Raw genomic sequence first — 14,784 nt, forward strand, 5'->3', positions numbered from 1 at the left:
TTGAAAGCTGGCATAAAGTGCACCTTCAGGAAGTTTTCAGATGACACCAAGCTGGGGCGGAGGGGCGGGGGAGAGGGAGTAGTACGTATGTTGGAGGGTAGGGCTAGAATTTAAAAGTGCCCTAGACAAATTGGAGGATTGGGCCAAAAGAAATCTCATGAAGTTCAACAAGGACCAGAGCAAAGTCCTGCACTTAAGACAGAACAATCCCATGCACCAGTACAGGCTGGGAGCTGACTGGCTGGGCAGCAGCTCTGCAGAAAAGGATCTGGAGGTTACAGTGGGCAATAAGCTGAATATGAGCCAGTTGTAGGCCTTTGTTGCCAAGAAGGCTAACAGCATACTGGGCTGCATTAGTAGGTGTGTTGCCAGTAGGTCAAGTGTAGTGATTATTCCCCTCTATTCAGCACTGGTGAGGCCACATGAAGTACTGTGTTCAGTTTTGGGCACCCCACTACAGAAAGGATGTGGACAAATTGGAAAGAGTACAGTGGAGGGCAACAAAAATGGTTCAGGGGCTAGGGTACAAGCTTTATGAGGAAAGACTAAGGGAACTGGGCTTATTTAGTCTAGAGAAGAAGAGATTGTGAGGGGACTTAATAGCAGCTTTCCACTACCTGAAGGAGGCATTGAAAGAGGATGGAGCTAGACTGTGTTCAGTGGTGGCAGATGACAGAACAAGGGTCTCAAGCTGCAGCAAGGAAAGTTTAGGTTAGATATTAGGAAGATTTTTTTCACTAGGAGGGTAGTAAAACACTGGAACAGGTTACCCAGAGAGGTGATGGAATCTCCATCCTTGGAGGTTTTCCAGACCTGGCTAGACAAAGCTTTGGCTGGGATGATCTAGTTTTAGATGGTCCTGCATTAAGCAGAGAGTTGGACTAGATGACCTCCTGATGTCCCTTCCAACCCTCATTTGCTATGATTTTATGACTGAAAACATTGAGGGAATTGAAGAAGCTGTCACATTTGTGGCTGGTAAACAAAAATAATTATTTTGCCCGTTTACACTTATGCTAAAGATCTAATGCCTGTTAAAAATTAGGGAATTAGTTTTTAAACCTGAGAATATTCTAGTCAGGACAAGTATTCAACTTCTGTTCTTTGATATCAAGTGAAGGTATACCAGGCATTCAGCAGCAGATTAATATCACTGGGAGATAAGTCTTACATGGGACAGAGAAACAGATCCTAAGGCTCTTAAGACATCCAAAGTGTTTAGTTCCTTCCTCCCAGGCTCTTAATGAAATTCACAGACTAAAATACATAAGAGGTAAACACGGTTCCCTCTAAGGTGTGTGCGTGCACAGCCGCTCACAACTAAAAGTGTGGTCGCGCGCAGCCTTTTCAAGGCCACACACTGGGAGAGGAGCTGAAGGTCAGCTCCTAGGCGAGTTGGGGGCAGGAGCCTGGTGCAGGCTCTGCCGGCTCCAGGAAAGTACTCTGCTCCCCTGCATCAGGGCTGGGGAGTGGAACACTTTCCTAGGGCCGGAGGAGCCCACGCCAGCCTCCATCCCTTCCTCTGGCCGCCCCAGCCTCCAGGCCCTCAGCCCCCTTTGGTAAGTGTCCCATGGCGGACTGAGGCGGTGTGCTCATGGACTGAGGCGGTGCACTCACAGACCGCTACTCCTTAGAGGGAACATTAGAGGTAAACTAGTTAAAACACAATTTTAATATCACTTTGGGGATAAATTTAGAATGAGAGCTCAACACTACCTTTCTGGAATGTTTTACCACTTTGTGGAAAGTGGAAAGTGATCGGTCATTAGAAGTTCAATTTTTTTTTTGACCTTGCTGGGTCAGCATAATGCACAACAAAGAACATCTTAAAAATGAAGAGATATAGTGAGCATTCTGGAATTAACTAGAAAGGCAAATCTATTACATTTCAAAGGCTTAAGTGGATGCTAGGAATGTCCTGTGTATGAACTGTAACCTCGTTGGTATGTAAAACTGGTTCAGGAATTTGGGATCCAAGGAATAACTGAGCAGGTAGATGCTCATTTTATGTCTTCAAGCAGGATCTTGACAGAACTGAATGAAAGGCCAGAATGTTTTAAATGAAGGATACAATCAAGGATCTTTGGTATAGGAATCCTTGAGTATGGACATATATGTACATTTGGTATCACTTCAAAAGGGCAGCAGCTGTTAGGTTCTAATTGTTACGTATAGACAAATACGGAATGATACGAACTGGATGAAACACTGTTAAATAAAGTTGCAGAGGTCTCGTTATATTTGTATTGTTTTTGGCTCATCTGCACTTAACAATTAAAAGATACCAGATGCTGTCCCTTCTGAAACTGCTCCAAATGTATTTGTATCCATATCCTCAGCAGGACAAAATTATGCTTAGCTGCCCAGACCCAGAATCTTATCCATTTGGAAGAATAAGTCCCATTTGTGGAAGGCTTCCTATTTTACAGAAGGATCTTTGTTATCTAGAACAAATGAGTTGTTGGTGGCACTCAAACAGCTAATATCCTCAGTCAGATGCAGTATGGAAGTGGAAAGACAAGCTGGAAAGGCCTATTAGCTGAAGTCGTCCCAGCCACCATGCAGTTATTGGAGTCTGTCAGGTTTGATCCACCTGACTCTGAATATTACTATGGGGATCAAAGGGTTTAAAAGGAAGATGTAAATGAGATCTTTGCATGGTATAAAGTAAAATGTCTTGCCATTAACTTGGGTACATATTCTCATGGAACACAAGACAACAGAATTCGTGTCATTGCTGGTAGCAAATACGGTTTAAGATTTCCACACTGCTTGAGACATTGGTTTGACCATGGACCTCAAAAGCAATCTCCTGTTATTGTCAATGGATTTTCTGCTTGGGAAACCTGCTTGATTGTCCCTGACTTCTAAGAGGTGACTCACATAGGATGTCAAGAGTTTTGGAGATTAGTGGTAGAAAATACCTCTCTTTAAACGTTTGGCATATAACCATGAAGTTAAATTATTCTAGGATACAGAGTGAGATACATGACTCTCATTATCATTTGAAACCTTGCAGTAATAGATTGACATTAGCCGGGCTTGTAATAGAGGGGCAGTGCAGCATGGCATGACTGGGGGAGCCAGGGTAACCCCTAGGGTCACATGTGAGCATGATGCGGTGCAGTGGAAGATGGGCATCCACACAGCTTGTGGCTGAGCAGGCTGGGGCTTGGGCCTCACTCTAGTGCAGCCCACAGGCATGAGGCTTCTACTGGTGTAGCCCACGGGACATTCAGCCCCTGGCCTCTGAGATGAGTGATTTTCAACAAGGATGCCTTGGATCCCTGGGGTGCCTTAAGAGCTTTTCAGGGGTGCCATAGGTTGTCTTGCAAAGATTTCAAAAGGAATCAATGGTGTTCAAAGCAGAAGTCTGGCCTGTTATGTTTCCTCTGAGTTCTTTTCAAAAGAAGAAATTCCTCTATTATCTTTCTGTGGCCAAATATCTAGTGAAAAAACTAAGAGCTCACAGTGTACAAGGAATGCCTTGAGGCTAATAAGGGGTGCCTTAGTCTAAAAAGGTTAAAAAGTCTATGAATTCTGTCAACTCTAATGGCATGAGAAATTATTTTTTTTTGATAAAACAGCTGGATAATGCGATTCAGAGTTACAGAAACCTTGGATTAGCCTACTGTTCATGCCATGATTTTACTGTTAATTGCTATATGGCTCCTATCATATTCTGCCACAGGTAAAGCATATTTTCTTGAGCAGTCAAAAAGAGTAACCATATTAGCCAACAGGCTTCAAACAGTTAAGCATGTCAAATATTGCTTTGGAGTAATATTTTCATCACCATTTGGCATTCATTATGCATGGCTTACATCAGTGGTACTCAGCACTGGGGGCAGAATTTAAGATGGCCTTCTGATAATTAGTTTCTATACCCAGAAAATGATAAAAAAATTATACATTTTCTTTATACAGAATCTAATTATGGAGCGCGTTTTAAATTCAAAGCGGTCTTGGATTCAGGTATTTGTGGTAATACTCCTGAATGGTTTTTTTTAAAGCTAGTCTTACTCCTTCATTTGACCATACCCTATGATAATGGTTTACAGTCATGAAAGGAGTTAGTTCCTCCCCCATTTTACAGAATTCTCAGGTTTGCCAGACCTGGGAGTAATATATTAATTACAATAGTATGTTGCAGTCACTAGGGTACCTTGGCTAGCTAAGCTTATTTAAGAGACCTGTAAGTCCAGAAACCTTGTTGGCTAAACAAACTGTACATCTGTTTTGGCACGAGCTAAAATGTATTTTAAAATTGGTGCTGTCATTGTAGATAACGGCATGAGCTAATAGCATTTAAGGGACATGGATAAAAGGAGAAGTACTAACAAAGCAGTGCATAAATCTCTTATAAGAGTGTCAGATCTTTATTGCTACAGGAAAGTGTTCCATGCTCAAAAATGCATTTCAAATATTACTTTATATATTTAAAAACAACAACAACAACAACAACATTTCCAGCTCAACGGCAGCTTTATGAAAAATTTAGCAGTGATGTAAACTCGTAAAATCAAGCAAAACCTTAGTTTTTTTCCAAAATGCAATAAAATTTTCTGGATGTAAACTGCGGAGACTGCAAACATCTAAAAATTATATTCCTATAGTTCTTGTTTTATGTTTTCCTTTTTATCACTGTATTAAACTAAAAATTATAAAACATTACTACTTCTAAAACAGACTGCAACAAGGCTCTCAATTTAAATATAACCATCTGTATACTGGTATGCATTAGGTTTCTGCATAATGTGACTACAAAGCATAAAAAGCTATAAAAATGTTAATGGTGTTTTTTTGAAGAAACTTTTCCCATCTTGAAAATATTCTTGTTTTAAAACAGTGATAGTAGAGAGTAAACATTTGGCTTCAATTAGTTATTTATACAAATGTGTGTGGATCTGTGTCAGAAATGGAACGAGAATATAAAAGATTCAGTGACTGCTTGGCTCCTGGAACAGACTCTTTTCTTTCTTCAAAGTTATACCAGTCTCAAATAGGAATTTAGGAAGGAAAGATTTAAAATAAAAATGGTGACTTTTTTTTCTTATAAGAAAGCCTTCTATCAGAGTTCAGCCATTTTTACACTCCTACTTAAAAAATAAATAAAACAATCAACATGCAGATTTGATGCTGTGTCTCTTAGATGCTCAGTAAAGAACTGAAATCCCTGAAGGAGAATATTCTGTCCTTAAATCACCATTGCATCCTTCCGGTCCTAAGGTGTTGCAGGTGTTGGACAGGTGCCAGCATCATTTATACAGCCCTGGATATCTGTCTTTTATCTATGGCAGACTCCTGGGACTGCTTCATGGAGCAGCTCTATCTGGAATCTCCACACTGCTGTGTATATGCTGAGGACTGAGGTAGTACTTAGTAGACAGCCTGATGGCTGTTTTTCCTTAATTACCCAGGTGCAGACTCAGAGCCCCCCCCACCCCAGCCAAACAAGGCTTTTAAAGACATTTTTGTATTTAAAATGTAGAGCAGATGTGCGCATGTAAACTCATCATGAGAACTGGAGCATAAAATCCTGGCCCCATAGGCTACAAAATTTGTAGCACTACAATAAAAAGGTATAGGCAGCCACACATTAAAAGCCCTTGCCTGGAGCATGACAGTCTTGTTCTCTAGCCAAGGGAGAAATAAGGGGGGTAGCTCCCCCTGCTCCCAGGATTTAAAGAATGCATAAGCAATCTAGGAGCAGGCAACAACTTCCCAGTCCTGGGCTGCCTGCACACTGAGCACTTCAAAGGTGAGATGTCAAGGAAGCCTGGTTGTCCTGTCCCTGTTGCTGCTGGGGCTGCTCTGTCCTCATCACTGCGCAGTGACAATAGGAAAAGGGCTGCATGTAAGCTTTCATAAGTGGCAAGTTAAGGGCTGACCAAGCGGTTTCTGCTATTTTCCCTCTATCTTCCCACACAGGTCCTATCACCTCTGCAGCTGCTCTGTCCACATTACCTGGCAGCAAAGGGGGAAGGACAGCCTGAAAGCTTCCCTCGTAGCTCTCCTCTGGCTGGGCTGCTAGGGAGGCTGCTACTTTCCCTCCCTCATCTCCCACAGGGAAGGAGGAAAACATATTAAGACCTGGCCCACGTATTTAATTAGTCTGGACATGACAAAGTAGTTGCTAGTTTAACAGCAACTTCTTTGTCACACATCTGCCATTTTTATCCTGGAACAAATGCCTTTAACATATGGCATGTTAAAACTGGTCATGGGAAACTTGCATATATTACGAGACAAATATGATGTCTGCAAGGTGTCTTAGAGCATTGTCTATAGCGAGACAAAGAAGCATGGCCCCATTTAATTCTGCTCTGCACACACCAAATTCAGAAACAATGCACTGAAATTGCCATACGGGTACTGCGGCTGTTGGTCATGAGCACCAGGTGGCTTGGTCATGTCAAGTGAGTGCCGGATCACAGGAACCTGAAGCTGTACTCTGAAGCTTGTGAAGGGTCTAGAAAAAGAGGCAGACTGCTGCGCAGATTTAGGGATGCTTGCAAGGATGATTTAGCATCCTTTGGAATCTCTGTGGATGATTGGGAAGGGAGTGCAGAATGCCACTCTGATTGGCAGAGTCAGCTTGCAGATGGAGCAAGGAGCTGCAAGGCAGACTGGATAAAGATTTGTGATGACTGGCATCCTAGAAAGAAAGAACCTGCTGCTTCGATTCAGAGTACTGCTAGCACGTGGCTGTGCCCTACCTGTGGATGGGACTGTCAACTGTGCATCCGACTCAGCAGCCAAAGAACTCATCAGTGCATACATCATGCTCTGTAAAGAAAGACGGTGCCAACTGAGCCTTGCTATTGCTCGAGATCTGTTTCCATCACAGAACACCCTTAGGGTGCTTCTCCACCTCATTTTCAGGCGTGGATGGGCACAATGCAAGCAGGTAGGCAGGACAGTGCTTCTCAGAAATGATCTTTTGATCACCATGTAACCAGCATAGGTTAACCAGGAGTTTCTTTTTCTTTTGTTTCATGTGAAATATGCACTCACTGCCACCACCACAGCAGTGCTATGCTTGTTTTTAAAATGCTTTTGGTGATACCACAAATAAAAGACATGATACATGATGGAAGAAATTGTATGGATATGTTTTTAAAGCAAGACTGGGTAGTTATTTACAAAGAATAAAAACATTCATGGCGAATGAACAGCAAATCAAATTCATATGTCCAAAAATACTTTATTCCCATGACATAACTTACTTATATAAGAGGTGCGAAGTTTTTTCACAGACTCTGAATATAAGTTAGAAAGGCCGCACATGCAAGAAGCCACAGTCAGCATACCTTAATGAAGCAATGAGAAGAGGAAAGACGAAGACACCAACATGATTGAAAAAGACAAGCCTACTGAATTAATATAATCAGGTTTGTATGATGCATTTGCCACACAGACATGCACAATGTCATTGACCAAAATATGAGGAAAAATTAAGTATCTGAGTGCACACTTCAAACCAAGAGCCAACACAACTCAGCCTTCATTATCTTCATGAACAGTAGCGGTGCTTTCAACTAACAAGCATCTTAAACATACATAGGATGTGAATGAAGGGGTAAATAAATCTTCCTGACAAGATGTTAAAAATGGCAAAAGTAACAGAACAAAACAAGTAGCTTCTAATGCCCTGTAGAATAATTTGCAACTCAACTGTATAAAAGAGAACCAAGGCTAATTAGCGTTCATTTCAAAAGAACTTAAAATATCAAGTCAATCAGATTACTTGCTTTCTTCTCACAGAGGTGAGAAGAGGGGTTTTAGTGTTTAAAATAGATGTTTAATTCAATAACAGAAATCGGGCTAAAAAAATTATGAAATGCTTTACACAAAACATACAGCAGAAAATAACTATTTTAAAGTTGTACTCTTAAGGATTTCTATTTCCTTAAGTAAAATGCCACCAAGTGAATGTTTTAAAAATGATTTTTTCCCTACTTTTTTTTTTTTTGGGTATGATACATTTAGAATTTGTCAAAAGTTCATTTTTCTTCCATAAATACTTTCCCTCAATTTTTCACCCTGTCATTTTATAATTGCAAATTGAAATTATTTCATACCTTGAGTTTTTCTTCCTCAGAGACCTAAAACAATGCCAGGGGCATAACTGATAGGTTATCAGTCATCTCTTCTTGTGCTCCTGTTTGATAAGTTATTCTGTCCTCTTATTGTAAGCCACCCTGAGTCTTTGTTGGGAATGGTGACACAGAAATTGCATAAATCAAATTTGCTCCTGGGGCAACCCACTTCTACAGGGGTTAATGCAGAATCCTACACTAACCTGTGTGCAAATCAGCAATTTAAGAACCAAATTTGAATGCAGAAAAATGGAGAAGAGAAAGTTAATCCTCTCTTACACCTTGCCCTATGGCACTGGCTTCCTCTGAAAGTGAACCTGGGGCCAGTGCCTGATGACTAATATTCTGCACAACAGTCTCATGCCTGGCTGCCAGAGCTGTGGTAGGGAAGGGCAGGGAGGGAAGCACCCCAACACCACGGTTGTAGCACCCACCTGGCAGCACCCACAGCCCATGGCCCACTTGCCCACTCTTAGTCTGACAGCAATAGCATGCTGCAGGAGCATAACTATGAAACATTTCTAGTTGTGAGAAATTTGAAACTAACAGCAGCTGAAGCAAAACCAGCCAGATATTTTTACCCTGAGGGCTTCTTATCTAGGTTGTGAACCTAACTAATTCAATTGTTTATTCTAGCATTTGGAGTCCAAAGCCTAACTGAAGTGGGACTCACTGCCAGAAGCAGTTTGGTGTCCACTTGCTGACAACAAAACTTGTTTTTCTAATAAGAACAAATATAAGACAATAACAAAAGGAAAAAAAATAAAATATGGGGTAAATTACAGAGGATAAGAAAAGTGTAGTACTGTAGTTAGCAAGAAGATTGTAATGTTAAGTATTAAAAATATCTCCCTACAGAAGATTCTGAATGGCAAAGAATCATCATCTGTAAGAACATGAATTCAGATTGTTCTTCTCATTTCAAAAGAGAAATACAGCATTCAGATATAAATGTACATAATTTACATGTTGCTAATGGGCATATCTTTAAAGTAGTGAACTGATTTGAGTTCTGAAGATGGGTATAATTAGCTGAAAAGCAACTTTCAGGAGTTCTTACCTCCTGATGGCTGCCGAGTTTTTCGGGGAGATCGAGGTTCCCTACGATAGGGATCATTAGAGCCATACAATTCAATGGTGCCTAGGTTCAAGAGCACGGTCTTCTGGAGGTAATCAACCATTGCAATACCATTACAGTTGCCAAAAACTACTCTGGAAAAAGGAGGAGGAAGAGGAAAAAGAAAGATTATGACTTCAATAAAGACAATGATAATCAAATGTTGCTACCATTTTTATTCTACAACTTAAAATTATACTTGACCAAACCTTGAAAACTCATGCTACTTTCAGTGAACGTGGAAAAAAAAGTGAGTTAACACATTAAGGCATAAATCTGCTCTATAAAATAACATCTTCTGCTCCATGAGATCACTTGATGTAGTTATGGTTCCTGATTTACTGACTGAAGTGAACTCTTCAGTGATTTTAATCCTGCTTGGCTCCATAGTCAACAAAGCTATGAAATGATGTTCCTGATGATATACATGCACATGCCAACTCAGCTACGACTGAAGATATGGGTGATAACTATAGCAGAAGGAATCTCCACCTTGGAACCAACATTAAGGTTCCAGTTATGTTTGCAGATATTGCAATTTGTTAGCATATAGCAAAACTATCCTTTTATTTGCAAGGAGCAGATTCCATCTGGAAGATAAATTTCTGCAATTAATTTTTGTAAAACCTATTCTTTACAGCAGATGTCTTCCCCTCCCCCCACATCTAAGTTTTATCAAGAATTAATATTTTCCAGCTGAAGAGAGTCATACACGTTTGGTGCTATACAGTGTAAGTAGATATTGTTAACATAGTACATTAACAGAAAAATTGCACAAATTAACTGATGTTGGATTCAAATAAAGAAGCCCTGAGAGACTTTGGATCTTTTCTCCTACTGAATGCCAAATAAGGCATCTCTCAATACTTTTAAAGTAAATGAGTACTTGATCATTCAGTTTTATTTTAGGACCAATAGCCAATATTGCTATCATTATGGGTAAAAGATCCAGCAAAGTTCCTATTAATAATTTCTGTTTTCAAGAACTTCTAATTGTTCAGAGGTCCAGGAGGACAGCTGGAGAAAGTTCTTTTTGTTTATATATATATATTTCTATAATTCTGCTTATATATAAAAATCGATATATTTTAGAGTTCTGTAGCTGACAAGTGTTTGGGATGTATACAAAAGCAAATTTCAAATGTGTTAAATTTCATGCATCTTTTCTGTCCAAAATGCCAAATTTAAAGCAACAGCTTAACATTTTTTTTTGTAAATTCAAATGGATTAATGTAGGATATACTGTAGCAGTGAGTTTACAAATTTATGTTAAGTGACTGTTCACCACAATCAAAATCACAAATACTGTCTTCTTAAGACCAACCACTTCTGTGAAATTTATTAGAAATGTGAATAATATAGAATATACTTACAGGCCATAGGCAGAGTTGACTGCCAGACTAGTTATTTGTTGAGGAGGTTCTCCACTCACCCACACTAGCTGAATAACCAGCTCAGTTTGGTAACCCGCAGACTGCTTAAGGGGAGAATTTTTGACTCTGCAATTTAAATAAAAATGTGTTACATCTTCTCCATATGGTAAAAGGTTATTGGCAAATTAAATCTTATTGTTTTATACAAAATGCACTAATTAAGTAGTATTTAATTTTCCAATTTGCCATAATATAATACATGCAAACCAACAATAATACTTGTCATTGATACTCATGGCTTTAATAGATCATGCATGTGTCGCAAATGCTGGGTCCTTAAGTTGGGGGAATGTGTCACTGTAGATTCTTATAGAACTGTGTATGGACAAGGGATCCGAATGTGAATTGATGACCTGCCTAACTCAGGCAAGTAAAGACTTCTAGGAAAAGGATGATGGTACATTAAGGCAGGCATAGGTGACAGAACTAGTACTTAAGCAGTTGGTAACAGGACCAAATTTGGAGAAATGGCAGGTAAATAGGAAAAAAATTCTGTAAACCTTTTACTTTTACATTCATCAGGACACTTAGGGATGCTTCCTAGATTAAACTTAAAGGGCATGAGAAAGACCTGACCCTCCCCATTCCCCGCTTAAAAACAAATTAACAGAAAATCTAACATGATCAGCAAGATCAGCAGCCTTTTTACTCACTCCTAGTATCCTAGTCTCACTAATGGATCTTTTTTTTTTAATTGACGTTGTCATGTATAACAATGTAATAGGACTCTGCTCCAATTTTTCCTGCTCTTTACCCTAGCTTTAAATCAAAATGGTCCTCCATATTCAATGATTCCTTAGAAATCAGTCATGTTCAAGAGTTCCCCCCGTAAAGAAAACAAAAAATACTTACAGAATCCAGTAGCTAAGACTTTGGATACAACCCAGGGTGAAAATCTAAAATCAGGTCTTTACTTTTGCAACTAAGAGAGATAAAGTATGTTCTAGCCTAAACACTAAATCTGCAAATGAGGGCATGATTAGCATTGTATTAGGTTAAAGATCCAAAGGCATAATAATTTTCCTCATCCAAGGATCTAATGCAGGAACCCAACCCATCAATGTGTATCATTCCTCAAGAGAATCAAAGATGTTGTGTGTCAGATGAAATAAATAAATCTGTTTTTCCAATATGAGTTTGCCCGTGACAATCAAAGCACTTTGTTGGAGGCTGATGAAGTGTGTATATGACTACAATGGCTCCTCTCCTAAGGCATGGAGCACGGAGGCAGAAAGAGTCATTATTGACTCCAAGATGAACATGGGCCGACAATGCGAGGTCATGGTTGGCAGGGCTAACCGGAACTTGTTGTGCATCCACAGGGGCACCTCGAGTAGAGCCAAGGAGGTGATCCTCCCCCTCTACGCGACGCTGGTCAGGCCACAGCTGGAGTATCGTGTCCAGTTCTGTGCGCCCCATTTCAAGAGGGATGTGGACAACATGGAGAGGGTCCAGAGGAGGGCCACCCGCATGATCCGGGGACAACAGGGCAGACCCTACAGTGAGAGACTGCGGGACCTGAACCTATTCAGCCTCCACAAGAGAAGGCTGAGGGGGGACCTGGTGACCGTCTATAAACTCACTAGGGGGGACCAGAAGGGTTTGGGGGAGACGCTGTTTCCCCTAGCGCCCGCTGGCATAACAAGGAGTAATGGGCACAAGTTGATGGAGAGGAGGTATAGATTGGACATCCGCAAAAACTACTTCACAGTTAGGGCGGCTAGGAGCTGGAACCAACTTCCAAGGGAAGTGGTGCTGGCCCCTACCCTGGGGGTCTTTAAGAAGAGGCTGGATGCCTACCTGGCTGGACTCATTTGAGTCCCATTTCTTGTTTTTGGGGTTTTGTTGTTCTCCCGCCCTGGCGGGGGGTCGGGCTAGAAGATCTACTAGGTCCCTTCCGACCCTTAATCTATGAAACTATGACACTTGCAATGCATGGGCTATCAAACAAAGTAGTGTAGCCATATGAGGGTAGGTGTTGCACACTCATCTGTCGACCAACAGAGTTGGTGTGTCACAGAAGTTACAGTACTTCTGGTTCAAGAGCCAGTGCTCATGGAGCAGACAGAGCATGTCTCAGCATGGTGCTGTCTTGTGCTACAACAGCATAACCAGGTAGACATGTTTTAGAATGTGTTGATTACATGGAGCATTTGTTTTATATAGGGAATTGACCTTCTGGTGATCCCCAAAGACCCACTATAAATATCCAATGGAAAAACATGCATGAAAACAGAATGTCTATTCCACCTTTCCTCCTGGTATTTCCCAAAATCTGGGATACACTCCTTGATGGACAACAGTGTATCTACATGCAAAGACAGATCAATCAATTATTTCTCAGAGTCTGATATCTTTTATTCCTAAACTAAGCTACAGTGGCTGAAAATAATACTTTAAAAACATGAGGCCAACAAATATATTAAGGCTTATATGAATGTTTCCCAAAATACAGAGCATGCCTGCTGAGGAAACATGACAGAAGCTACAATTATGACAGTTGCACAAATTACGCTACGTAGCTCTAATTGTTACACGAGGGCAGTGGTTGGCAACCATTTTAGGCTGCAGGCTGGAGTGACTCAGTTCAGGTTATGGGTGAGTAGACAGGCTAACGCTAGGACCGCAGGCATGTGGTCACATGGGGAGAAGCAAATGTTGCCACACTTCTACATGTGGCAACATGGGAAAAGTGACTGCTGCCAAAGGCCCTGCCACCAAAGCCCCATGTCTGCAAACCAGATCAAATAGTTCTGTGGGCTGAATCCAGCATGTGGGCAATAGGTTTCTGACCCTGTGCTAGGGAGTTCATGAATGCTAGGGAGTTGACCACTTTTCTTGCTGATTGGCTTAGTTCTTCCTAAAAGGAAGCACAGCTTTCAAAGTTAGACAAGCACTGCCCTAGATAGGGTAGGATCAGATATTCATTTTTTGTAGCATCTTGAAAGCACAAGTATTTGTATTGTGTAGACTTTCTATTGTTTGTGATCTATAGACGCAATGAGGGGGTACTATATGAGGTACTATAAATTTCCTGGTTTTTATACTCACTTTAAACATGGGACATTATCACGAAGCCCATCAGATGAGCTGCTGCTAGTTGATGGATGAGACTGGGGGGCAATGGACTGAGGATTGGAACCTGTGCCTGGAGTTGGCAAAGGTGGCACTTGATCACCGTCTGGGGATTCTATGTCATTTATTTCATACAACAGCCGGACTTCAAGCATCTGTAAATTAAACCAAACAAAAAAAATGGAAGTAAAGCAGTTTTCTCTGTGTATTGTAAACAGCCTCCATGAATTTCTGACATGTGTCTTGCAAAAAACATCAATTATGTAGAAACATGTACATGAATTAAACAAAGTACTAATAAAAACTCATATGGTATGATCAATATCCAAGACAAATTTCTGTATACTAAAGCAGTTCAATAACTTCCCTTGAGAGTATGGGGTCTCTCAAAATAACTGAAATGGGAAAAAAGTTAATGCTGGTGAGATTTAAAACATAAATAGGCAACTTACTGTGAAAAAAAACTAGTTATTTTACAGTAATTGTAATGAAGGTATTACTACTGTTTCCCAAACAAAAAAATACATACTACATTTAAAAAGTTAAGCGTTGTAACACTATTGTCAAGAGTATGTTCTCAGTCACAAAACATCCTTTTTTTACATAGTTCAAAATGCTTAATTGAGAGATACAAGAATGAGACAAAAAAACCTGAATACTCTAAAGCTAGTGCATCAATACTACTTAATGAGTTGCTTAGCTAAACTGAACTATACATTGTAGAGAACATTAAACAGGTTTTAACATTAACTCATTTTCCCTTGCTTTTAATTCATTTTCTTTATAATTTGAACATGATTTTACTGAAGTTATGCAAGGCAAATTTCCACTATGTTCTGTTTTTAATGTGGTTACTTGTCAATGTGGCAGAGGGACCAGAAAGCAGGGGGACAGGCACCAGTGGGGAAGGTGTGGGGCAAAGGTGGTAGGGGTCAGGTGTCAGAAGCCTGCATTGGGGAGGATAGGGGGGCAAGGGGCAGGGATGCAAGGGATAGGGGGCAAGAGGGTGCGACTCCTCAGTGCTGCTTTCCCCACTACAGGAGTTGGGGGGATGACT

General features: G+C 40.6%; 1 protein-coding gene across 5 annotated transcripts in view; it reads right to left on the reverse strand.

Annotated features, from left to right (window-relative positions):
* The window catches only part of STXBP5 (syntaxin binding protein 5), a 267,766-nt gene that overhangs the window by 61,675 nt on the left and 191,307 nt on the right, over positions 1–14,784 (reverse strand). For all 5 annotated transcript variants that reach the window (XM_019526951.1, XM_019526950.1, XM_019526954.1 and 2 more), the window contains exons 16-18: positions 13,704–13,882; positions 10,593–10,718; positions 9,163–9,314 (exon numbers count right to left, since the gene is read on the reverse strand). In XM_019526951.1, the coding sequence (XP_019382496.1) occupies positions 9,163–9,314; positions 10,593–10,718; positions 13,704–13,882 (457 nt within the window). The remainder of the gene's footprint in view (positions 1–9,162; positions 9,315–10,592; positions 10,719–13,703; positions 13,883–14,784) is intronic.

The sequence above is a fragment of the Gavialis gangeticus genome, unplaced genomic scaffold (assembly GCF_001723915.1).
Source record: "Gavialis gangeticus isolate Ggan-Ray unplaced genomic scaffold, GavGan_comp1, whole genome shotgun sequence".
Lineage (NCBI taxonomy): Eukaryota > Metazoa > Chordata > Crocodylia > Gavialidae > Gavialis > Gavialis gangeticus.